The sequence below is a fragment of the Ranitomeya imitator genome, chromosome 1 (genome assembly GCF_032444005.1).
Source record: "Ranitomeya imitator isolate aRanImi1 chromosome 1, aRanImi1.pri, whole genome shotgun sequence".
NCBI classification, from domain to species: domain Eukaryota; kingdom Metazoa; phylum Chordata; class Amphibia; order Anura; family Dendrobatidae; genus Ranitomeya; species Ranitomeya imitator.
Window position 1 is genome coordinate 347568896 of NC_091282.1, and position 26942 is coordinate 347595837.

Genomic DNA, 26942 nt, shown 5'->3' on the forward strand with positions numbered 1-26942 from the left:
GTCTGCTTTTACGTTTTCTTTCCCCTTGATGTGAAGAGCAGTCAAAGATTGAAAATTTGTCTCCGCAGTTTGGAATAGGCGATCTGTGACCTGCATCAGAGCCTCGGAACGTGTTCCACCTTGATGATTTATATAGTCCACTGCCACCTGGTTGTCCAAGAGGATCCTGATGTGGATGTGATGTGATGTCCCTGCAGATATATGAGAAGTTTTTTAACTGCTAACTCAATCGCCATTAATTCCCTCTGGTTGGATGAAGACGTTGTGTATGGTTCCCATTGTCCCGGAACCACAATGTTACCCATGTGGGCCCCCCACCCTGAGGGTCTGGCATCCGTAGTTATTCCGGGTTATATCTGTTACCCAGGGAACCCCTGCCGATAAATTATCTCTATCTAGCCACCACCTTAGGGATTCAAGAGTTACCAGCCTCATGGTTATTTTTTCCCGTAAGGCTCCCCTCAAGACTTTGTCATTAATCAAAACATCTTTCTGTAGGGGTCTAGTATGAAATTGAGCCCATCTGACCGCTGGGATGCATAATGTGAGGGACCCTAGCAGGGACATAGGTTGTCGAAGGGTCATGGAGGGTGTATTGATTGCCCTTAATACCTGGCGCTAAATTTGATCTAATTTCTCAATAGGGAGAAGACACTGTTGTGTAGCTGAATCTAATAACAATCCTAAAAACTTTTGAATTTTTAGGGGCTGCAACCGAGATTTCTCATAATTAATTAGAAATAGCTAGGGTTAAATTGGAACACCTGGGTTGGATAATTGAGACAGTGATTCATCGAATTCCCTGCTATGAGGAAATCATCAAGGTAGGGAACAATAAGAATATTAGATTCCCGTAAATGTGCCATAACCTCCGCCTTAATTTTTGCAAATACTCTAGGGGCAGAAGTTATACCGAAGGGAAGTGCCCTGTACTGAAAATGGTGAACTACTCCCCCATTAATACTGCTACCCTTAGGAATTGTTGGAGATCTGCATGAATGGGCACATGATAATATGCATCTTTTAAATCCACTACTACCATGAAACAATCTTTAAACATCATCTTTATTGTTGAATTGATAGATTCCATCTTGAAGGTATGTTTGACCAGGTAACTATTAAGGCGTCTAAGATTTATGATGGTCCTATATGTCTTATCAGGTCTTATCATGTCTTATGTCTGAATAAGAAACGGGAGAATACAATCCCTTTCCTCCGTAGTACATGCCTGCACAAGGCAATCTTGCCTTGCGCAGGCGTGTACTATGGAGGACAGAGAATGAACTTCAATCCAATATTGCAGCCAGCATGCAGCCAGCGGGTAAGGAAAGGGTGAATCAAACACCCAAAAACCCCGCCTCCATGGCTGAAGATTGTTCCCTCCAAATTCAGGTGACAGTGTCCCTTTAAGGGTTCCCATATCCTCAAAAGGAAGAGAAGCTCGCTTCGCCACTTTGGCTACAGCTGCATCTAATTTAGGGTCCTTCTCCCAATTGCTAACTGCCGGGTCATCAAAACGATATCTGCGCTTTTGTGCTTGAGGCAAGGAACCTTTCTCAGGTTTTTTCCACTCTCTATTAATAAGTTCCTGAATTTTCTCATTTAGCGGAAAATCTCTACGCTTTTTTTGCTCCAGTCCATTAAACATCATTTCCTCTCTGGATAATTGAGGCTTGGGCTCTGCTATGCCCATTGTCCCTCTGACCGCTTTTACTAACTTATCTATCCTTTCAAGGGGTAGACAAAAGGGGGCGGTGTCTTCATCCGAGGAAGAGGACGATGCAGCTGAATCGGAGGAAATTTCATCTATATTCTCATCCACGGAAGAGTCAGAGATCAGAGGAGCTTCATATTTAGAGCTTCCTGCTTTAGATAAGGACTTAATGGAATGTTTGACTTCCGTCCAGACCATCTCTTTCAGGTTTGCTGCCACACTAAGGGATCTTCTGCTACCTGAGGGGGCAAGTAAGGCAATCTAGTCTCCGCGGATCTAATGCCCTCACCCCTTTTCTGAGACCTCACTGTCTGCTGGATACAGGGGGCACATAGCTTTTTAGGGAACGAATCGGATAAGGGAACCCCGCAGATGGCACATTCTCTTATGTTTCGCCTTACTGATACTTTTCTTCCCCTAAAATAAAGAATATGAGGGGAATCGCGTCACTGGGTGAACATTCTCGAAGATCACTTACCAGCGCCTGCCCCCAAAAAAGGAAATACCGGAATATGAGGGGGATTCTTCCTGGCTGATGCTCCAGACCCCTGTCTGGAGGAGCTTTTGCGACCAGAGTCATCACTCCTTCTGTCACCTTTGGGCTTCTGACAAACCTCGTCCAGCAGCTGAGGCTGCTGTTCACGATCGCTCTCCATACCTCACGGTTTTGAGGCCATAAGCAAGGGACCCAGATCCGGAATCTGTTTATAAACCCCTCCTCCGTTCAGCAGCTACGCCAAGCGCTCCCCCCTGATTTGTTGTCTCTCCCTCCAGGTGCAGGAAATCGGTCGGGGGACTGTAATCGAGTGGAATGTAAATCCCGGCGGGCGCCGCCATCTTGGAGACACTGCGCATGCGCGGAACCCCTCGACCCGGAAGTAGATACCGGCTCCGCCCCCAGACGTCACCCCGGCCTGCAGCGCTTCCCGTCAGCGCTGAGAGCAGCGTGGGATGCCCGGCGAACCAGCAATACACCGGGTGGTGCCACCACAATGCCGCCGCACGGACCCCAGCCCACAGCACAAGCCTGCCTGAAAGGAGGAACACCAGGTGAATACTTACCCCGCGGTGGCCCCAGAGACAGAACACCACCGGTGACTGCTCTCTGCTGTAACGTCACCGCCGTGCAGCCCTGCCAGGACCACCGTGATGTCTTCCAGGATCTCCACACCAGCCGAGGTAGGAAACCCCCCACCCCCGGCTACTTGAATCGGCCGGCCTGGGATCCTTGAAAAAATTCTGTAGGATCCAGTCCCTTTAGGAACAGGAAACCAACTGATACGTGGGAGAGGTGCCGCCATTTTGTATCTGTAGGTTTCCTGTTCCTAATGGGCGGATCCCCTCTCTCGTGGTGCGGTCATGGGAGTCCGAATAAAAAGTGATGCTGCTTTCATGGTACCAAATATTGACTTAACATTTCTATTTTGTTCATTCAGTTTGCATTTTTTGAATTCATAAAAAAAAACAAAAAAAAACAACAACCTATTACTTCTTCTCTTTTTCAAAGCATTTTCCCCACACCAGTCTAAAACATTGCGCAGTACTGTGTATATCACACAAAATTGCCAAGTCCAATATGGTTCTCCTATGTGCTGTGTATTGTTCCCTACTATATCCCCCGCAACAAAAAACATGTTGTAGACTTCAAATTCGTAGACGGACTTTACTCCGAGAATTCTTTTTTCTGTAGTTTGTGGATTCAATTTAGTGAAATCTCATTCACAATGCTAATTTTGGTTTAAAGCAGTGGCATTTCTGCATGCAAATTAACTTTGAAAATCTGCAGTGTACACATGGGAGCATGAAATTAACAGTGATAATTTCTACAAGATGTGCATTTATTGACATCAGTATGTCCGATATCCAAACACTCCATTTAAAAAGTAAGAACCCAAAACTTAAGTGTCCACCAACATATGATCATGTAACGAAGGCTAAAAATGGCAAAATTGTACATTGTTTTGACCATGTCTGATCAATATATTAAAGAGTGCAAGAAGAACAAACTTTAGCATGGAAAGGTATAAGGTTTTATTCTTTGCCAATCAATCAACAGTAAAGAATATAAAATGTCTGAATTGAAACATAGATTCATAGACAATAGACAGGTATTCAATGTGACATAATTGACAGCAATAACTTTCATTCAAACAACTCCACTATAAGGGACACAAAGGTAATTAACCACAGCATCCTCAAATCGATGCTCAAAGTTCCATTCACAGAATTGACATGTGCAGATTTTGCATATTGCACTTTATAAGATAGACTGGAAGTGTACAGGGATTATGTCAGCGCACTTGGAAGAAGCAGTCTAAATGCCATCACACATCCTCAGTGCACTTGTAGCCCAATTTACATATGAATGCTAGATAGACGTCTCATCACTGTCACATCAGATCTGAACAAAAAAGGTATTTTTATTAGGAGACAGGAGTCTACATAGTCACTACTTCCATATATAAAAATGTGCTGACAGATTCCCTTTCCGGATCCCCTGAATTATCCCCATTCAAGGACTCCCGGGTGATCCCTGTCTGCAGCTGTTGGGGGATGGAGTGATGGAGGCAGTTCACAAAGTGGAGGCCAGCCTGGTGGTAAATGGTAAACGGGACACTCAGCTACAGAGGCACTGTAAAGAGAAAAGGTGTAAATTGTGAAATCTAGATTCACTATTGCAGTAGTCATTGATTTATAAAACGAATAATCTGTACAATTCTAAACTATTTGCTTTAAACAATGTGAAACCATTTTACCCAACTGAAAAAAAAAAAAAACTATCATAATTCTGTGGGAGAAATGACTACAAGAACCTAGTTCGTATCATATGCTTTGCTGCCATAACATACATGTACTCTTGATTCCCTTCACATCTTATCTACTAAGCGCCACTGTGAATGATTCAATGATCTGATAGGCTGTCTTGTCCCATTTGAATTAAAATAAAATCCACTGGAGATGATCAGATGTAAAATGGTACAGGGATTTCAGTCCAATGAACCTTTAAATGTAGTCTTATTCTATGCTATACTAAAATGCCTCCAACAAAGTTAAAGTAGTCTTATAAACAGGTTTCTCTATTGATCGCTTCACTGGGGGGACACAGGAGGCCAAGAGTTTACGATGCTTCAGCCAGGAGGCAGACACGAAGAAAAAAGTTGATTCCTCCCCAGCAGGCTAACTGGCCTACTGACAACCAAGGTATTCAGTTAAGCTTTGTGTCACTAGGAGGCAAACACGAGTCTGGAGCCTCACACAAATTTCTGCCAAAATTATGTTTATTATTTTTATTCTTTTTTTTTTTTTAAAATAGGTTTTTATTAAAATCGAATATGAACAATACAATTTATGCATTTTTCCAGTATTTTACAAAATTTTTACATTTTCCAAATCCCCAACAATCCCAACAAAACCCAAACCTCCCCCTCCCCTGACAGCTCATACCCATTTATACTTTTGTTACCAGTATTGATGGTTCTTTGAGCCATTTGACTCACTTATGTCCGCTTGTTCCTTTAGCACTCTCTTCCTTTCAGAGGCCCTCATCCTCCCATTTCTCATAACTACTCATCCCAGCTCGAGCCACGGAGACCACATTTTGTCAAACGTTTCTATTTTCCCACGTCTTTTGTAGACCCCCTTTTCCAAATTGAGACCATGTTTAACATATTTCAGGAATTCACCCCTTGTAGGCGGTTCCTCCTTGATCCAGTTCCTTGCTATTACCTTCCTTGCCATATATAATAGCCTAGCTATTGCCATCTTCCAGGTATTATCCACTCTAATTTCCTCTACATGTCCCAGTATACACACTATCGGATCTCTCGGCACTCTGCATTTATACGCCCCTTCCACACGGCTCATTACCACCAACCAGAAAGCAACCAGTCTTGGACATGTCCACATCATGTGGTATATTCCTGCATTCTCAGTCTTACATCTCGGGCATTCAGAGTCAGCACGCAACCCCGCTCTGCACAACACTTCCGGTGATTTATAGACTCTGTGCAAGATGTACAGCTGCGATAGTCTATACGGCTCGCTCAGTGACACTCGTGGAACCCACTCCAACACCAACTCCCAGGTTTCATCCTCCATTGGGCCTAAATCTCTTTCCCATTTCGCTCTCGCTTTTAGGGGGAAGTCTAGCAAATATGCATGTAGAAGGTCCTTATAAAGGGTGGTAATGACTCCCCTTGTGGATCCTTCCCCACACACGTATTCCAGAACTATGTCCTCCTGGATCTCAATACCACCGCCCTTGTTTTGAGCTTTAAAAGCATGTTTCATCTGAGCATATTGATACTCCCCAGACAGTCTCAATCCTAACTCCCCTTGCAGCTGCGAAAAGGACTTTAATCCTCGTTGTTGAACTATCTGAGCCACCAAGTGGATTCCTTTGGCCTGCCACTCCGCCAGCACTCCAAGGGCCGCAAACTCAACCAAATTATTATTAAGCCATATCGGTGTAAATTTAGTCAGCCCCGTAACCCCCCGAATCTGTCGCAGTCTGGTCCATAATTTATGTATCAAAAACATAGTTGGGTATAATTTCCCCAATACTCTCAAGGAGTCATCCTCCAGACACTGCGCCACCGGTCGTCGGTCTGTCACCCTCTCCATCAAGTGTTGTACCGCACTGGCAGACGCCTCCCGCGCCCAGCCCTTCAAATGCTGGCTCTGGGCTGCAAGAAAATATAGCTCAGGATTGGGTAAAGCCAATCCTCCATCTTCCTTGGGTCGCTGAAGCGTCTCCAGGCGAATACGTGGGTACCGCCTCCCCCACATCAGACTTCTAAAAAGAGCACTAATCTGCCGGAATTTCCCACGTGGAATCCAAACTGGCGCATTATGTAGGACGTAAAGTAATTTGGGCATCAGAACCATTTTAATGAGATTAACCCTTCCCACCACCGATAGGTGCAATTTATTCCACGCATCCACTTTTGCTTTAAGGGCGCCCATGAGAGGTGTCAAATTCCTATACAAAAACTCTGTAACTGGCATCGAGATCCATATTCCCAGGTACTTGAAAAGGGATGCCACCTTAAGCCGCCCCTCTCCCAATGGCTCACTTCTGCTCTGCTCCACCCCATCCACCTCAAAGAGGACCGTTTTATCCCAATTTATCCTCAATCCCGACAAGTCTCCAAATTTCCCAATGATCTCGATAGCCCCATTCAAGGCTTCATCCGGGTCCGCCAGGTACAGTAAGATGTCATCTGCATATAACGCAATCTTCTCCTCAACACTCCCATATCTGAACCCAGGGACCTCATCCGATTGTCGTATCTTGGCGGCCAGTGGCTCCACAGCTAAGGCAAACAGAAGGGGCGACAGTGGGCAACCCTGCCTCGTACCTCTGGCCAACTTTATAGGCTGAGAGAGTTCCCCATTCACTCTAATTCTAGCTGTTGGTAGTGAATATAACAGTTGAGTCCACGCCACAAATTGCGGACCAATACCCATACACTTCAACACCCGCCAGAGATATCCCCACTCCACACTGTCAAACACCTTATGGGCATCCAAGGACGCAATAACCCTTCGGCCACAGTTGTCAGACTTCAGCTGCAGGTTCATATGCAGCCTCCGCAGATTAACCGCTGTAGACCTGTCAGGCATAAAACCAGACTGATCCGGATGTACAAGGTTAGCAATGATGCTGGACAAACGGGTAGCTAACACCTTGGCCAAGAGCTTGACATCGATGGTTAACAGAGAGATTGGCCGATATGACTCAGGCTTCCCCAGATCCTTATCCTCCTTCGGAATAACCACTATAGTGGCCTCCCTCATAGATGCTGGGAGATACCCTTGGCATCCAGCCTCCTCCAGTACTAACTTTAATCTAGGAATCAGCACTTCCTCCAAACTTTTATAGATTTCAGCTGGTAACCCATCAACCCCAGGTGCCTTCCCATTGGCCATAGACTTCAGCGCCCGACTCAGTTCCTCTTCGGTGATAGGGGCATCGAGGCTCACCCTATCCTCCTCACTCAATTTCGGAAGACCCAGACTCTCAAGGAAAGTCTCCGTATCTCCGGCTGACTCATTGACCCTGGAGGAATATAAGTTCGCGTAGAAGTCCGCAAAGACCTTTATAATTTCAGGTGTTTCAGATACCCTGCTCCCCCCATCTGAAACCAACGAGTGCACATACGAGGTACTACGCTGAGCCAAGGCTACCACCGATAGCATGTGTCCCACTGTTTCTCCCTCCTGAAAATAAGTCACCCTCTGAAACTCCCGCTTCCTTTCAGCTTTTCCCAGCAGAATCTTTTCCATACAATTTTGCGCTGTTCTCAACCTTTTCTCTGCTTCGGAAGTCCCCAGCACTACCATCTCGTCCTCTGCGGCTTTCAGCTCCTCCATCGCCACTCTCTCCGCCTCCCTTGTCCTCCTCTTACACCTACTAATGTCTCTAAATAGTAACCCTCTCAGGTACGCTTTCATTGCATCCCAAACAGTTAGAGCATCTGCACTCCCATCATTTAAAGCAAAGAATTCCGTCACCTCCTTCCCTATACCGTCCAAGTCAATACTCTGTAACCTATTATTTTTATTCTTAATTTTTCTTAATCTTCTTCATTGTTCCCACAGAAAGGGTAACAGAGCAGGCTGGGCTACCCTGATTTCCTAAATGACAGAGAGAACAGTTTGCCAGGGGTCTGTATTCTTTCTTGTCCAGGATAGTAGGATTATTTATACTAACTCAGTCAGAGTTAAGTACGGATGCCGACGGTGCGAACTGTACCTTGCCTTTCTTCCCCTGCCTCTGCGCTCCCCAGAGAAGCGAATACCGAGCTGAAGAGCAAGCCAAAAACTAGGATCATCTGGGAGATTATAAAAACTAAGCATGGTGTGTGTGTGTGTGTTCTCCCCCTGTCCTTTCCAGCAACGTTTCCCCGTCCCAGTCTTACTATTTGTCAATCTTTTCTTCCAAACAGCAAGTTAAGACATTTCTTCAGTGTGTGGCTCACTCGGTAACTCCTCATCAGCATCCTTTGGATCTTTGGAACCTTGATCTTGTTCTCCCTTTGAACCAATCCACAGCATTTCCCCACTCTGGCTTTCCCAGAAGATGTGTTCCTGAACACTATCACTTCTATCAGGCGAGTATTTGAACTAGCGCCCTGTCCTGCCAATCTCCTTTTCTTGTCCTTCATCTGGACCATGTGGTGTGCCTTCATTCCTTCCACCTTAACAAAGTGCTTGTTCTTCTCCTTCTAATACTGTGGAGAAATCCTTACACTGTTTGGACTTTCTGCATCCAAGGCGACCATTGCCCGCTGGATTTGTTCTGTCATCCTGGTGGGTTATAATTATAAAGCCAAGAAGAAAGTGCCCCCGACAGGGTTGAAGGCTCAGTCCACTCAGGATTGTGGTGGCCTCCTAGACCCTTCACCATAAAGGTTTGCCGCTTTGTAAAGCTGCCATATGGTCCTCTAGTCACACTTTATCAAAAACACGATTCATACCTTTGTTCTGGTAGATACGAGTCTGGGTAGAACGCTGCTAAAGGCAATGCCTTACACATTTATACCCATTTCTCACCTTGGAGACTGCTTTGGGATGTTTCATGGTCTCCTATGTCCCTCAATGAAGCGACTGAGAAAAAGGATTTTTGTACTTACAAAAATCTCTCATAGCCTTCATTGGGGACACAGCATCCACTCTCTTGTTCATGTTGCCCGGTTGGGTGTGTGTATTAATAAATATTTGTCTTTTCTACTTCTCCTACTGCTTTTCTTACTAACTCAATAGCTTGGTTGTCAGTAGGAGGGTGTAGCCTGCCGGGGAGGAGCTGACTTTTTTCCTTAGTTGTAATATTTAGTGCAAGGCTCCTGGCGGCATCAGCGTGCAAGTATGGTCTTCTGTGCCCTCAATAAAGGGTGCTAGAAACAGGTTGTACGGTAAGTACATAATGCCAAAAAAAACTGTAACTAAAAGAGTCAAAATGGATGCCTATTATGAAGAATTATCCAGCAGGGCCTCTTCAATGCAGAATTCCAATACCTTCATGTTTCTAGACTTGCTCGTACTGCATTATGTACTTAAAAGAAATATGTCCTAAAGTTTAAAGTCTATTCCTGTTAAGCTTATAAAAATGGCTGCCATCATTCATATGCAACTACTCAAATACTACTACACTTAAAAGGAACCTGTCAGGTCATTTGTAGCATCTAAAGTGCTGCCTGTCATGCTGCACGCGTGGCTCGCCGTTAGACAATGCGTAAGTGCGGCTCCGCAGTTACATACTGCGCAAGCACAGCTCCCCCAATACACAGTACGCAAGCGCGGCAGCACAAACTGGGCAATCGCGAGATATACAGTGACATCGGCAAAAACCACAGGACATAAGTAAAAACTGTGTGGGTGGGGACAACCCTGACTGAACACAATGAAGCACACCCCTACGACTAAAAGAGCAGGTAAGATATAACTAGAGAAAGTTGTTTTAATAAGGATTACAGCGATTTTAATGGAAATAACGTGTTAGTGATGCACATTGCATCACTAACAATGCACTGGGGACAGATTAGATGCTACAAATGACGTCACAGGTTCCCTTTAAAGGGGTTTTCCACTTCAAGAAAGAAGACTCCAAACACTATATAGAAATATAGCGGATAATACTAACCGTACTCGTCCCGTGGGTCCAGCTATTACTGTTTTCTGCGGCTCTGGTCTCAGTGTTTCGGCAGTGTTTAGTTGTGACGTCATGTTGACAGTGCACATCCCCACTGAAGGCAATCACCAAGCTCGGTGGCTCGTGCTGTCTAGCTGTCTATATCGGAAGAGTTGCTGAGCTCAGCGATTGGCTGCAGTATTGATGCACACTATGAACAAAATGTCACCACTGCAGCCAAAACACTGAAATCAGGGGCGCCGTAGAGAGTCGGAACTGAAATCAAGGCTCTGCTATTTATATAAAAGCATTTGGGATCCACTTTTCTTTATGTGGAAAACCCCTTAAAGGTAACCTGACAGCTGATGCATGCAACCTGATCCACAGGTAACATGTTTATAGACAGTTGGTGCATGATTTCAGCCATATCTGGATGAAATCATACAGCCAATGTCTGATACATGATGCCCACTGATGGAACCGGACTTCTGATGCTCCATTTAAAACGGTAAAAAACAAGTAAAACAACTCAGTCCAACTTGTATTAATGTAGTATTTTTTTGTAGCATTACCATACATATAAGAAAAAAAAACAAACACTCCATTATAGCAGAGCAGTATGGTATATTTGGAAAACTGCAGCATGTTCTATAATTTACACAGCGTGTAAATGGAGTTCTCTAAACTGAACTCACTTGCAATATACTGTACTATATGCCACATTTGAAGTGTCCCTTTAAAAGGGAGCCAGTCACGTCCCTAAATGTCCCCAATTGCCATTACTGCGGTATTGGTGCAGATTTGATCATGTATTTTATGTAACTTACTAAATAGTTAGTATTTCAAAAATCAACGTCAATCTGCAACGTCAAATACAGTAATGAAGCCAGACTGAACTGTCAGGGTGTCACGATCCATTTTTGGATTTGTGGCAGATTTGGTTTCTTCAACTTAAAACGTTTTTCCTTTCAGGCCATAAGGATGTTCATGTCAGTGTCTCCCCGCTGGCCTGCTGGTGTAATTGCATTGCTGCTGGGTCAGCTGATGTGGGCGGTGACCACTCCCACCATCCTTTAAAAGGTCGCCTGATGCATCAGCTGACTGTCAGTGTTAGAGCAATCTGCTGAAGTAAGGATCTCTCTGGGTGCGGTGGTGCTTCAGCTCAATACGGTTATCTGGTGTCTTTATCCTGCTGTGCGGTGTTTTGCAGCAGAAAGCCAAGTGTTGTATTTTTGTTACCTCGTCCCTTCGGTGTCTGTCCCTTCCCTGTGTTTCTTACCTACAGTAGGTGCGGCTAGCCCCCATCACCCACCAGTGCACCAGCAAGGGCAGTTATAGGAGACATTTAGGGACGAGGTATCCTGATGTCGGCATAGGATGTTAGCGGAGATGAGGGACAGGCCCAGGTCTCAGCTCAGGAGGTGACCGTCCAAGATTCCCTAGTGTCAGGGCCTTCCTCTCCCCTATTCCATCGGCGATGTGTTGTGGTGCCGTTTGGTGACCGACCAACTGTTGGGTCATGCCACAATGGGTCAGTCACTCCATGTCACAGGGCCTCTCTTCCCTAGGATTAATCCTGCCTTGTATCTTTTAGTCACCCCCTGGGTATGATTGAAAACCTGCATATAACATTGGTTATGGTAGTACCGTTACATAGAAACAATCGCACCAATGGAGTTGCGATTAGAAGATCTGGGGCTGGACTAGTCCAAGGGAAGTGATGGCCACGGGGCTAGACGTGCTTTATTACCTTTTATAATGCTGCACATTAAAATCTAAAAGTCTTCAAACACTGCAGCATTAGTAAATTACACAAAAGACAGAGCTGTACCTATACCACTATAGTAGCCATTGGGGCCAGTTAGGGGACCTAACAGGTCTGGTCTTTCTCAGCAGCATGAAAAATCACAGTGTCTCTCAATCATTAGATTTTTCCTTTTAAAAAAAATAAATAAAAATCTGAATTTCAATGAAACATTAAAATGTCACTTATTTATGGAGAAACTAGCACAGAAATTCATGCCGAGCTGGAAAAAAAAAAAAAAAATAAAAAAAAATTGTGTGATTGCAATCCTGCCCTGCGACTTCAAATATATTCTGTTTTACAATCTAAGCATTGATATCCGTTGAAAACTGGGAGCAGATGCTTTATATATATCTATGGATATGCATGTTAAGCCTGCAGCGCTTTACCCGGCGTGTCAAGTACCTGCATTTGTGACTCAAAGAATCAATCAATCACACAACTGCACTTTACTGTGCTCCTGTCAAAGAAAATCATAGGGGAAGACAGATATGTGACAACAGCATGGATAGTGTTTCAATCTGTGCGAGTCTTAGACTGGCCATGGGCCACGGAACTGTCAGTGAGCACTTTACAGTCTGGATTTCTGGGCAGAACAGCACCTGCTTGCCAATTCACTGTTAGAAAGCACAAGAAGCAGGAAATGGTTTTGTTTCCTAAAAAAAGAAATCCTCGAATTTGCAAATAAATTACTACTCAAGATTATTTTGGGGCATTTTTGCTGAACGCTTCCATGTAGCCTGATCGAAATCTAGCAGAGACGACTAAGAATAATGGGAGCCTGTGCTCTCTTTTTGTGTCTGCAGTCAAGTTGTACCATGCATGCCATCTAGACTGGAACCAATTGCTCTTCAATTGTTATTCATTTAACGACCATAAGCCTGAAAACTCCTGGAGTCGAAAATTGACATTCTCAAGCCGTGTCAACTGGAAACCAGTGAAACAGTCTCCCGAGCAAATCCAATATAAAAAGCGCAGCTACTGAAAGCAAGGCCAGCAAGCACCAATAAGTGAATTATATTGACTATACAAGATCAATCAATGGAATAAATATACCAATAGCACAACCAATAAATAATATATACACTTTACACATACACTCTTTTTTGTATGATAAAAAAAATCCATTTTCCAAAAAGAAAAATATATATAAATAAAAAAAATTATATATATATTTTATTTATTCATACATACATACATACATACATACATACATACATACATAGCACAGACCAAAAGTTTGGACACCTTCTCATTTAATGATTTTTCTGTATTTTCATGACTATGAAAATTGTACATTCACACTGAAGGCATCAAAACTATGAATTAACACATGTGAAATTATATACTTAACAAAAAAAGTGTGAAACAACTGAAATTATGTCTTATATTCTAGGTTCTTCAAAGTAGCCACCTTTTGCTTTGATGACTGCTTTGCACACTCTTGGCATTCTCTTGATGAGCTTCAAGAGGTAGTCACTGGGAATGGTCTTCCAACAATCTTGAAGGAGTTCCCAGAGATGCTTAGCACTTGTTGGCCCTTTTGCCTTCACTCTGCGGTCCAGCTCACCCCAAACCATCTTGATTGGGTTCAGGTCTGGTGACTGTGGAGGCCAGGTCATCTGGCGTAGCACCCCATCACTCTCCTCCTTGGTCAAATAGCCATTACACAGCCTGGAGGCGTGTTTGGGGTCATTGTCCTGTTGAAAAATAAATGTTGGTCCAACTAAACGCAAACCGGATGGAATAGCATGCCGCTTCAAGATGCTGTGGTAGCCATGCTGGTTCAGTATGCCTTCAATTTTGAATAAATAACCAATAGTGTCACCAGCAAAGCACCCCCACACATCACACTTCCTCCACCATGCTTCATGGTGGGAACCAGGCATGTAGAGTCCATCCGTTCACCTTTTCTGCGTCGCACAAAGACACGGTGGTTGGAGCCAAAGATCTCAAATTTGGACTCGTCAAACCAAAGCACAGATTTCCACTGGTCTAATGTCCATTCCTTGTGTTCTTTAGCCCAAACAAGTCTCTTCTGCTTGTTGCCTGTCCTTAGCAGTGGTTTCCTAGCAGCTATTTTACCATGAAGGCCTGCTGCACAAAGTCTCCTCTTAGCAGTTGTTGTAGAGATGTGTCTGCTGCTAGAACTCTGCGTGGCATTGACCTGGTCTCTAATCTGAGCTGCGGTTAACCTGCGATTTCTTAGGCTGGTGACTTGGATAAACTTATCCTCAGAAGCAGATGTGACTCTTGGTCTTCCTTTCCTGGGGCGGTCCTCATGTGAGCCAGTTTCTTTGTAGCGCTTGATGGTTTTTGCCTCTGCACTTGGGGACACTTTCAAAGTTTTCCCAATTTTTTGGACTGACTGACCTTCATTTCTTAAAGTAATGATGGCCACTCGTTTTTCTTTACTTAGAATTTGTATTATGGCAAGAAAAAAGCAGCTAACAAGTCTATTCAGCTGTGTATCCACCAGACTTCTGCTCAACCCCATTTATAAGGCAAGAAATCCCACTTATTAAACCTGACAGAGCACACCTGTGAAGTGAAAACCATTCCCGGTGACTACCTCTTGAAGCTCATCAAGAGAATGCCAAGAGTGTGCAAAGCAGTCATCAGAGCAAAAAGGTGGCTACTTTGAAGAACCTAGAATATAAGACATATTTTCAGTTGTTCTCACACTTTTTTTTATTAATATATTGTATATAATTCCAGATGTGTTAATTCATAGTTTTGATTCCTTCAGTGTGAATGTACAATTTTCATAGTCATGAAAATACAGAAAAATCTTTAAATGAGAAGGTGTGTCCAAACTTTTGGTCTGTACTGTATATATATTAGTCCGGACCCAGTGGAAAATGGATGCCGGTAAAAGGCACGAATACATACACACATGCACAATCAGGTTATATAATGTAGTGCACATGTATAGCCTACAGTGTGCAGCGAAGCCTACCGATGCGGTTATCTTGTTGACATGTCAATAAAGTTTGTTGAACTGTGATTGGTGTGTAAATAAAACATGGCGGCTCCAGCAGCCAAAGAGCGCAACGGACCGGGTGGAGCTGTGATCATTTTCCATTCGCACTGGCCACCATGGAGGAAATGGTGGTGTTTACGGACCATGGTGAGGAGCAGCCTGAAATGAAGATCATCAGATCGTAGCTGGTGGAGAATTACATGGCGAGTTACCGGGCGTATGGTGGCCCCCGCTGTGCAGAGTAGCCATGTATCTTATGGGGCCGTGTGGGACCATTTACTTCGTCACCAATAGGCTGTAAGCCAGACACTGTGCACTAGCAGTGTGTGACTAGCGCCATAAACAAGTCCTTTATTGCGTGTAATTTTAATACTAAGCAGTCACCCCCTCCATGAACTGGCAGGCTGTGAATGGTTGTCTCATCAGTATATTGCATCTATGTTGCTGCCATCATTATATGAGTTTGCTGCATTATTTCTGAGACATGAGCAGGTACTGTTGCCCTTTTTTGCGGTATTTATTCTTGAATTTTGGGGGAATTTTAAATTCCTCTTTATTGTGGCTTTTAATGTATTGACTATTTACTTCTAATAGAATTGTGTCTGCAGCAAAACTACAACTTTCAGCATTCCCTCAGAGCCAGCGGATGCCGGGTCATGATGGGAGTTGTAGTTTTACAGTAGCTACAACCTGAAATCCATTACAGAAACTTTTTTTTTTTTTTGTGGAGGGGCAGTTTTTTTGTATTTAAATAAGCACAAGCGCCTGATCAGTGATGCTCACTTTTTCTTTAATAAAGGGAACTCATGCACGAATTCAGCATATTTGGAATATAAATGTATATTCTTAAGTCTAGAATGGAAATCAAATTTTGCTGACATAGGTAATGGACAACAATACGGACTAGTCATTGAACACAGAGATAGGAAGGAGGGTGTGGGAACACCAAAAACGACTGAAAGGTCCATTGAAAGTATAAAAATGTAAAAACTTTTTTATACACAATGAAAATAAAACAGGTACGGGAAAACATAGGACAATTCCACACAGAACTGGGTGCACAAATGCAAAAGGACACACGGAAACCGGTAAGGCAATAAAATCCCACAATGTAGACATATTTGTATAACTCATCAAAAAAAATTAGCCAAAGAAATAAATACAGAGATGGAAGTGGTAAAGCCTGTCCTATAAAAAAAGTTTGCCAGTCCAACTGAAACTGGATGTTGTATGCAATGTGCCAAATCTATACAGGTAGATGATCAGTATGGAGAGATTAAACTGAGGGGCATAACATAGTACACCGGGTGTGTGCGTGAGCCCCTGCCTGCCTGAATTGGCACATAAGGGGTTGACTTGCAGAAATCACTCTGCTATATGGAATTGAAGAATTTACAATAGATATCACTCATGTAATGTAAGAAGTGAGTGAAATCTTTGGCATTGTACTATACCTATATTTATCTTCCGTATCTGTGCATCATGAATCGTGGTATGTGTTAAAGGGGCCCACTGAGATTTTCGCCCAGGGCCCATAAAAACCTAGAGCCGGCCCTGTCTTTGAATACATTTCCATACAAAGTCATGCTGTGGATAAATGCAGCAGAGCTTATGGCTCAAGTCCTAAAATCAATGTAGAGTGAGCCACACTATATGTGAGATTGAAGTCTGAGGCGTGGACAGAGACACGTTACCAGTGCCACGTCTTAGGAGCCTATTCTGTGCTTAGGATGCAGAGAACACCTGAATTGGCCTGCTAATAAGTGCAGTGGTAGAAATCAGCATGAAGAATACAATTGATGAAGCGTAGCTCCCCCTGCTGTGCTTACCTGTCACTGCGTGTGCTTTCCCTCTTCGCTCTCTCTTCCAACCAAGACGCTACATTACAAGGAGGAATCTGCTTACTTAGTTCTTCTCTCGCTCTTCTCTCGGCTATACAAAGGATATACAAAGGACTATTAAACTCAAAGTCTACTTTCTACCATTCATTGATGATCCACAAAGCCAGTGCTTGTCCACCATGTGGAAGACCACGGGCTGTACATTGTATAGTCGCAGAATAACCGTGTATACTGAAGGCAGTGAAAGAAATATATTACTAAGTGCCACCTTTGATTTCTGGCTGCAAAATCTTAAGACACCGTTTCATTTTTCATAAACAGATGTAATTATCACCCCAAGCACAATATCCGCTGGATAAGAAGGAAAAAAAGCTCTCTGCTCCCCTTACATCACAATTAAAAAAACATGAGGCTAATAAATCATGAATACTGGAGCGTTCTCTTTGATTTATACATGAGTACTTCCTGGATTTTGCATAATGTTTACAAATGCGGCAAATGACAGGAATATAAGAGAGAATTGTCTGGACGGAGGAGACGACAAATGTCAACTACTTTCAATAGCAAAAGCCAAGTTAGACTGAACTCCCCTCCTGCTGGGGCCATTTTTCATTTGCATGTTTTTTTTCCCTTCATTCCAGTTTTCCAAGAGCCACACGTTTTTAATTTTTCTATTGTAAAAAGGGTATGTGCACACGTTCAGGAGTTTTCACTTTTTTTTGCGGTAAAAACGCATAAAAAAAAAACCACATACATATGCATCCTATCATTTAGGATGCATTCCGCAATTTTTGTGCACATGGTGCGTTTTTTTCCGCTAAAAAAACGCATTGCGCTAAAAAAAAGCAGCATGTTCATCAATTTTGCGGATTTTTCGCGTTTTTTCCCGCTATTGGGAAAAAAACGCATAAAAAACGCGTAAAAACCACATGCAGATTTCTGGCAGAAATGTCCGTTTTTTGTCAGGAAATTTCTGCAAGAAATTCTGAACGTGTGCACATACCCTGATAGCCACCTGAGGGCTTTTTTTTTTTTTTCTTTTTGTCAAACGAGCTGTAGTTTTGAACTCCACCATTTTTAGTGCTCATTAATCAGTGAAAATGACCATGTAGCTTCATTCTGTAGGTCAGTACGATTGCGCCAATATCACAATAGTCTTAAGCTTTGCTAATTTTTAAAATAAACTTTTTAAAAAGCAAAAACTTCTAGTTTTAATCAGTATCATGTTTGAGCACATAAAACTTTTTAGATACGGTAACTTTTTTAAAATTATTTTGGAGAGGCGAGTTAAAGGCATTTTTATTTACAGCGTTTACAGTACAGGATAAACAATGTTCCGACTTTTGCACAAGTCAAAAAAAAAATTACCTATGTGAATCAGGGGTGTTTTTTTACATTACAACCATTTAAAACGATTGCTCACACTGCAGTAGCATTACTACTCACTGCGGAGTTATGACGCAAGTGTTTAACTGCAGTGGTCAAAGGATGGACACTTATCAAATACTGGAGGGAGGACTTATTAAGTCAAGATTTTAACGGGAATCTGTCAGCAGATTTTTGCCATGTAAACTGACCGCAGCATGATGAAGGAACAGAGACCCTGATTCCAGCGATGTACCACTTAGTTTACTGAGTGCAGCTGTTATGCTGAGCTCTATATAACTCCATCCACACAACTCATTAAAAGCTTTATGTCAATATACAGTGTGCACAGAAAGCAGCCAGTCTGTGGGGAGAGCATGGCTGGACCAAGAAGCACGAGACACCCAAGTCCTCTAATGATATTTTCCTGAGGGTAAAACACTGATTTTATTGAAACAAAAACACAGTCTAGTAAGTGACAATTTGCTGGCATTCAGGCTCCCAGCCTCTACATCATGGTGCTCTCGGATTACATGGCAAATAACGGCTGAAAGATTCCCTTAAATCCCCATCTGCAGCTAGAATATTATGGCTAGAGCTTAGTTTCAGAATCTTGGCATTCAAATGATACAAGGGTCAATATCCCAGCGGAGATATTTGGGGTAAATCACTCATTTAATATCAGGAAGCAACATGAAAAGTTTCACATCTTGGTTTTGGGTCTCTAAATGGTAGCGGAAAAGCTGTAAGTGACATCCGGAAAGAAAAACTATCACTTTCCCTGCACAGCCTCTACTGACACTCACGTGAGTGGAACTGGAACTTTTCTTAACGTTATCACTAGTGATGAGCGAGTATACTCATTACTTGAGATTTCTCGAGCATGCTCGGGGGTCCTCCAAGTATTTTTTAGTGCTCGGAGTTTTAGTTTTTCTTGCCACAGCTGAATGATTTACATCTGATAGCCAACATAAGTACATGTGGGGGTTCCCTAGCAACCAGACAACCCCCACATGTACTTATGCTGGCTAACAGATGTAAATCATTCAGCTGCGGCAAGAAAAACTAAAACTCCGAGCACTAAAAAATACTCGGAGGACCCCCGAGCATGCTCGAGAAATCTCGAGTAATTAGTATATTCGCTCGTCACTAGTTATCACCCTTCTTATTAATGATACATGCACGCTGATTTTTAAATATGGGCTGGGGGTTTACTGAAGGGATTGGAAGTTAAAGTGAACCGGTCAGCAGGATTTTTCTAAGTAAACTACAGGCATTGTTAAGTTGGCACTGTTACACCGATTAAAATGACACCTGGGGTTGAAGAAATCCATCTTGTGATTCTTGTATAAATCAGTGCTAGAAGTTTTCAGCTAATGATATGCCCGCACTCCGGGGTGAGACGGTACAGTAGGTAGTCTTATCGTCCTGCTCTAAGCCATAGAAACCAAGAAGAGACATGCCCACAGGCCGCCCTGAAACAGTCTGTCTCTATGATGAGGAACATTTGTGATTTGGGGCGGCCTGTGGGCATGTCTCTCCTTGGTTTCTATGGCTTAGAGCAGGAAGATAAGACTCTGCCTACTGTACAGTCCCACCTAGTCAGGACCAAGATAAGATTCTGCCTACAGTACAGTCCCACCTAGTCAGGACCAAGATAAGATTCTGCTTACAGTACAGTCCTACCAAGTCAGGACCAAGATAAGATTCTGCCTACTGTACAGTCCCACCAAGTCAGGAGCAAGATAAGATTCTTCCTACAGTCCGCCCCGGAGCACAGGCGTATGATTAGCCGAAAACTTCTAACACTGATTACACAAGATGGATTTCTTCACCCCAAGTATCATTTTAATCAGTGTAACACTCCTAACCTAACAATTCCTGTAGTTTACTTCGTAAAATCTTGCTGACAGGTTCACTTTAATCAAAATTGCATGAAGCTAGCTATAATTGTAACGTTCCTTTTACTTTCAAAAATTGTAAGGGAATATAAAGTGATTTTTAGCATATTCATGGCTTTCTATAAACTTCAGCAGATAACAAGAACACTCATTTTTTTAAACGATTAATTTTCTCCTGCATAATGAATACAATTTACCATAACTGGTTAATTGGTGGGAATATGACTACTGGAACCACCAGCCATCCTCAAAATTAGGGACCAAATTGGTGGCTTTCATTCCCTCAGGATTTCCCCCATGCAAAACAGTGTAGCTTTAGAAAATTAAGGCAACCAACTGATATTAATGGCTAATGCACTTTTCATTACCAATATATTTAAAAAATATTTTCCTTTTTTGGGACACCAGGAAATGGCAGCTAAAAAATGCCAGTAATTGGGGCAGCAAAATACTGTCTGTAGTGGGTAAATTCATAGCTAGTAATATCTCTTTCCTGACATTGAGGAAAAGAAGGGTTGGGTTTGTTACTTGACAAAGGCCTACCCATAAAAAAAACCAAAAACACCCATGGTAAGACAAGTGAAGATGTTGTTGGGAGACTAAGGAGGAACAGCTGTTTGGCCAACAAGCATGTAGCTAACTTTAGACTTCAGTGAAGTAAGTCGTACTGTCTGATACTATTCCTTACCTTCAGCATGAGATTTTAGAGTATCCAGATCTTGTGCCGTCATATGTGAAAAATGGCAGGAAGGACCAAAATCACATAGACCTGAAAAAGAAGAGAAGCAAAGTGCTTAAAGGAACACTAACAATAGAAGATGTAAAAAAAAAAAAAAATGCAAGCAATAACTTCCAACTGAAAAATAACTTTAAAAATATATATTTCTTCCCTTTAAAGGGAACCTGTCACCCCGTTTTTTCAGATTGAGATATAAATACCGTTAAATAGGGCCTGCGCTGTGCGTTACTATAGTGTATGTAGTGTACCCCGATTCCCCACCTACGCTGCGCAATACATTACCAAAGTCGCCGTTTTCGCCTGTCAATCAGGCTGGTCAGGTCGGGTGGGCGTGTTCACAGCGCTATTTCTTCCTCAGCTTTACGTTGGTGGCGTAGTGGTGTCCGCACGTTGAGGTGACTAATCCACTGTGGGCACGTGAACAAGGAGCGCGCGAGTTTGCATCTCGGCTTTGGGAAAATGGCCGCCGCGATCTCTTGTGCGCACGTGCGGCATCCCGCGGCCATTTTCCTGAAGCCCCGTGCAGCAGAGCACTACATCTGCGCACGCGCGGCACCAGGAAGATGGCCGCCCCCACCGATGACAGGGGGTGATAGCGCAGATCGCGCGCTCCTTGTTCACGTGCCCACAGTGGATTAGTCACCTCAACGTGCGGACACCACCAACGTAAAGCTGAGGAAGAAACAGCGCTGTGAACACGCCCACCCGACCTGACCAGCCTGATTGACAGGCGAAAACGGCGACTTTGGTAATGTATTGCGCAGCGTAGGTGGGGAATCAGGGTACACTACATACACTATAGTAACGCACAGCGCAGGCCCTATTTAACAGTATTTATATCTCAATCTCAAAAAACGGGGTGACAGGTTCCCTTTAAAGTCCAGAGAAATCTGCCTCCTTTGGGGATTGTCTTACAATGTTTTAGTTTTTAATAAGGCTAATGTTTCACTGTTTCTTTGCCCTTAGCCCAGTAAATATGTAGAACTTTTCCCCATATATACTCTATAGTTCTCAGGTCACAAATGTGTCCTTTTGGACCGTACCTGATAGGCAAGCATCTGAATACTGTATAGAAGAGTGCAGCACATTGTGCTTTTCTATAGATAGCAACCGCACAAAGGAAAAAAAGGAAAGTCTACCGTGCAGTATCCATTTTTTTATGTATTTATTTTTTAAATAATGGGTCTCCATGATGTTTGGATGCTTATACTTAGCTAGCCATATACTAGTGACCATAAACACTGTGTCCCCAGCCTAAGGTATACAGCTTGTATTGTGAAATCTGGTGACAGATCTGTCTTAGGTTTACAAAGTGTTACACACATGCCGCTGCTGTCATCCCAGTGCGGTATAAGGGTGGTTTCACATTTGCGTTGTTTTTTTTTTGCGTTTTTGCGGTAAAAAACGCAAAAAAAGGCATGCGTTTTTTCCCCTATATTTAACATTAAAAACGCATGCGTTTTTTCTGCATGCGTTGTGTTGCAGAAATGCAACATGTAGTATTTTTAGCGGCGTTTGTTTTTGCGGCAAAAAAATGCATGCGTTTTTTTTGCGGCAAAAAGATGCATTGCTGTCTATGTAAACGCATGCGTTTTTAAAAAACAAACAAAAAAACACACTGATAAACCACCCCACACCATAAAATTGATAAAGGGATCCTACCCCTACTCCTACCCCTAATCCCTTTAAGGGTAGGGTTAGGGGTAGGGTTAGGGGTAGGGTTAGGATCCCTTTAGGGTTAGGATCCCTACCCCTAACCCTAGCTCTTTCTGTTTATAGTGGGTTTTTTACTTTATTTTGATGATTGGCAGCTGTCACACATTTATCTGCATGCGTTTAAAAAACGCAAATGCATGAAAAAACGCATGTAAACGCGTCAAAACGCCGCGTTTTTTTCACCACATGCAAAAACGCATGCGTCAAAAAAAACGTAGCGTTTGCACACGTTTTTTCACCATGCGTTTTTTTTTTTTTAAACGCATGCGTTTTGAAACCAAGTGTGAAACCAGCCTAAGAGAGTTTTGGATTTCATCTTCACTTTTAAAAGGGATCACCCACAAACTGGCTTAGCAAACATTACAAGTTTGGCGTTATTCTTCTACAATTACAGCAAGAATTTTCAATACCGACCTGTCTGAAGAAAACGTCTGCACAGTTTCTTGGTTTCCTCTTCTGCAAGGATCTGGGAAGCATCTAATGTAGAGAATAATTCCAAAGAGTAAGAATGGTCTACAAATGACAGCAATATTAAAAAAATGCAGTATACCTATATGCAATATATAATAGATGTATATACTATAAATTAGCAGTCACTATTTAGTTCCAAGAAATAGAAAGTGAACTCTTTGAAATTAAATACAGTGGGAAATATAAATATTTGATACACTGACGATTTTGCAAGTCCCCCCCCCCCCTACAAAGCATGGAGAGGTCTGCAATTTTATCATAGGTACAATACAACTGTGAGAGAAAGAATCTTAAATTTTTTTTATTATATATGTGTATGTATGTATGTATGTATGTATGTATGTATGTATGTATGTATGTATGTATGTATATATATACACATACAGAAAAATCACATTGTGATTTTACATAATTAAATTGCATTTTATTGCATGCAATGAGTATTTCATCATCTACCAACCAGCAAGAATTCTGCCTCTCACAGACCTGTTAGATTTTTATTTCTTTAAGAAATCCTCCTACTCTGCACTCATTACCTGGGTTAACTGCACCTGTTTGAACTTGTTACATGAATAAAAGACACCAGTCCACACAACCCCACTTCAACCTCTCCATAATGGCCAAGACCAAAAAGCTGTCTAAGGACACCAAGGACAAAATTGTAGACCTGCTCAAGGCTGGGATGGCCTACAGGACAAAGGGCAAGCAGCTTTGTGAGAAGGCAACAAGTGTTGGCACAATTATTAGATATTGGAAGAAACACGAGATGACTGTCAATCTTCCTCCATGCAAGATCACCTCATGGGGCAAGGATGGTTTGAGAAATGTCAGTAATCAGCCAAGAACTACATGGGAGAACCTGGCCAATGACCTGAAGATAGCTGAAACCACAGTCTCAAACATTACCGTTAGTAACACACTACGCTGTCATGGATTAAAATCCTGTACAACACGCTAAGTCCCCCTGCTCACGCCAGCCCATGTCCAGGACCGTTTGTAGTTTGCCACTGACCATTTGGATGATCCAGAGGAGGCGTGGGAGTAGGTCATGTGGTCAGTTGAGAACTTTTTGGTATTAACTCCACTCGCTGTGTTTGGAGGAAAAAAGACGAGTACAACCCGAAGAACACTGTCCCAACCATAAAAAATGGTGGGGGACACATCATACTTTGGGGGTGCTTTTGTGCAAAGGGGACAGGACGACTGCACAGTATTGAAGGGAAGATGGATGGGGTCATCATGTATTGCGAGATTTTGATCAACAACCTCCTTTCCTTAGTAAGAGCACTGAAGATGGGTCATGGCTGGGTCTTCCATCATGACAATGACGTGAAACACACAGCCAGAGCAACTAGTGAGTGGCTCCGTAAGAAGCATTTCAAAGTCCTGCAGTGGCCTAGCCAGTCTCCAGACCTGAACCCAATAGAAAATCTTTGGGGGGGTAGATGAAACTCAATGTTGCTCAGCAACAGTCCCAAAACCTGAAAGATCTGGGGAAGATCTGAATGGAGGAGTGGGCCAAAATCCTTGCTGCACTGTGTGCAAACTTTGTCAAGAACTACAGGAAACGTCTGACCTCTGTAATTGCAAACAAAGGTTTATGTACCACATTAAGTTCTGTTTTTCTATTGTATCAAATTGCATGAAATAAGTATGTAAAATCATACAATGTGATTTTCTGTGTTTTTTTTTTTACTAAAGTCACCATCAACAGGTCAGGGAGCAAGTAGAATAACCAGTCAATTCCACTTAGAAAAAAATCACCAGTCTATTGCAGATGTAAAGATCTGCACAGTGTTAAGAAGGAATTTTGGCCCATTTGTCGCTATAAAGTTTCAGTTTATTAATATTTCTTGCATAATGTTCAGGCACAGCCCTCTTTAGGTCATGCCATAGCATGTCCTCAGACTTTGGCTATTCTAAAACACAAAGCTTTTGCGCCAGTAGTCTTTTGCAGTTCTCTGGTTTTGTCTTACCTCTTCCAGGACCCTATTGAGGTGATCCTAACAGGATGCCCACTTTTAAGGAGAGTTGCACCAGTCTGAATTTTCTCCGTTTGCAGACAAGTGTCTGTGCACAGTCAAAACTGTAAAAGCACCACTCCAACATTTGTTTTATTTCAGTACTGGAGTGGTGCCAATAAAACAAGTTCCATGACTCTAGTAGTATCATCACAGGCCACAGTCTATAGTTCCTCCTGGTGCAGCTCCGGCTCTGATCCGCCATCTTGTGACAGCAACTTTTGACTGACTGCAAGTCAGAGGTAAGGGTCACAAGTTCTCAATGTAAAGCTACGAGAGGCTTGTTCTGGCTCTCAGACTAAGTACGGAGTCACACTCAGTGTAGGGAAATACGGTCCGTATTTTACATGCGTAATACGCAGAAATTATCCCAAAACAGTGAACCGTATGTCATCCGTAGGCAGGGTGTGGCAGTGTATTTTACGCATGTCATCCACCGTATGTAATTCGGCTTCCGTACAGCGAGATTTTCTCGCCGGCTTGCAAAATATGTGATCCATGGGCTCAAATATTCATGAAAACACACACACTATAGTCAAACCCGACAGGATATGAGACATGGTATGCATACAGTAAACCATTTCATATCCCTTATTTTTTACATATTCCTCATTAGTATTGTTACAAGTGTGTGTAAAATTTGGGGGCTGTTAAAGGGTTAAATCACAGAAAAAATTGGTGTGGGCTCCCGCGCAATTTTCTCCGCCAGAGTGGGAAAGCCAGTGACTGAGGGCAGATATTAATAGCCTAGGGAGGGACGATGGTTATAGGACCCCCTGGATAAAAACATCTGCCCCCAGCCACCCCAGAAAAGGCACATCTGGAAGATGCGCATATTCTGGCACTTAGCCTCTCTCTTCCCACTCCCGTGTAGCGGTGGGATATGGGGTAATAAAGGGTTAATGTCACCTTGCTATTGTAAGGGGACTTAAGCCAGGTTAATAATGGAGAGGCGTCAGTAAGACACCTATCCATTATTAATCCAATAGTAGTAAATGGGTAATAAAACACACACACACACATATTATGAAAAAAGTACCGTATATACTCGAGTATAAGCCGACCCAAGTATAAGCCGACCCCCCTAATTTTGCCACAAAAGAAAATGGGAAAACTTATTGACTCGAGTATAAGCCTAGGGTGGAAAATGGAGCAGCTACCACTTAATGTCAAAAATAAAAATAGATACCAATAAAAGTAAAATTAATTGAGACATCAGTAGGTTAAGTGTTTTTAAATATCCATATTGAATCAGGAGCCCCATATAATGCTCTATACAGTTCATTATTGCCCCATAGATGCTCCATATAAAGCTGTGCCCCATATACAATGCTCTGCACCGTTCATTATTGCCCCATAGCTGTGCCATATAGTGCTCTGCACCGTTCATTATTGCCCCATAGCTGTGCCATATAGTGCTCTGCACCGTTCATTATTGCCCCATAGCTGTGCCATATAGTGCTCTGCACCATTCATTATTGCCCCATAGAAAGCTGTGCCATATAGTGCTCTGCACCGTTCATTATTGCCCCATAGCTGTGCCATATAGTGCTCTGCACCGTTCATTATTGCCCCATAGCTGTGCCATATAGTGCTCTGCACCGTTCATTATTGCCCCATAGCTGTGCCATATAGTGCTCTGCACCGTTCATTATTGCCCCATAGCTGTGCCATATAGTGCTCTGCACCATTCATTATTGCCCCATAGAAAGCTGTGCCATATAGTGCTCTGCACCGTTCATTATTGCCCCATAG

The 26942-nt window shown here is 42.9% G+C and overlaps 1 protein-coding gene across 1 annotated transcript in view; it reads right to left on the minus strand.

The window, feature by feature from the left end:
• Positions 1–3721: 3721 nt before the first annotated feature.
• ZMAT5 (zinc finger matrin-type 5) overlaps positions 3722–26942 on the minus strand; it is a 36017-nt gene continuing 12796 nt past the window's right edge. Inside the window, exons 2-5 of the mRNA XM_069760083.1 lie at positions 23110–23172; positions 20929–21009; positions 16963–17065; positions 3722–4346 (exon numbers count right to left, since the gene is read on the minus strand). Of these exons, the coding sequence (XP_069616184.1) occupies positions 4217–4346; positions 16963–17065; positions 20929–21009; positions 23110–23172 (377 nt within the window). The 3' untranslated portion in view covers positions 3722–4216. The remainder of the gene's footprint in view (positions 4347–16962; positions 17066–20928; positions 21010–23109; positions 23173–26942) is intronic.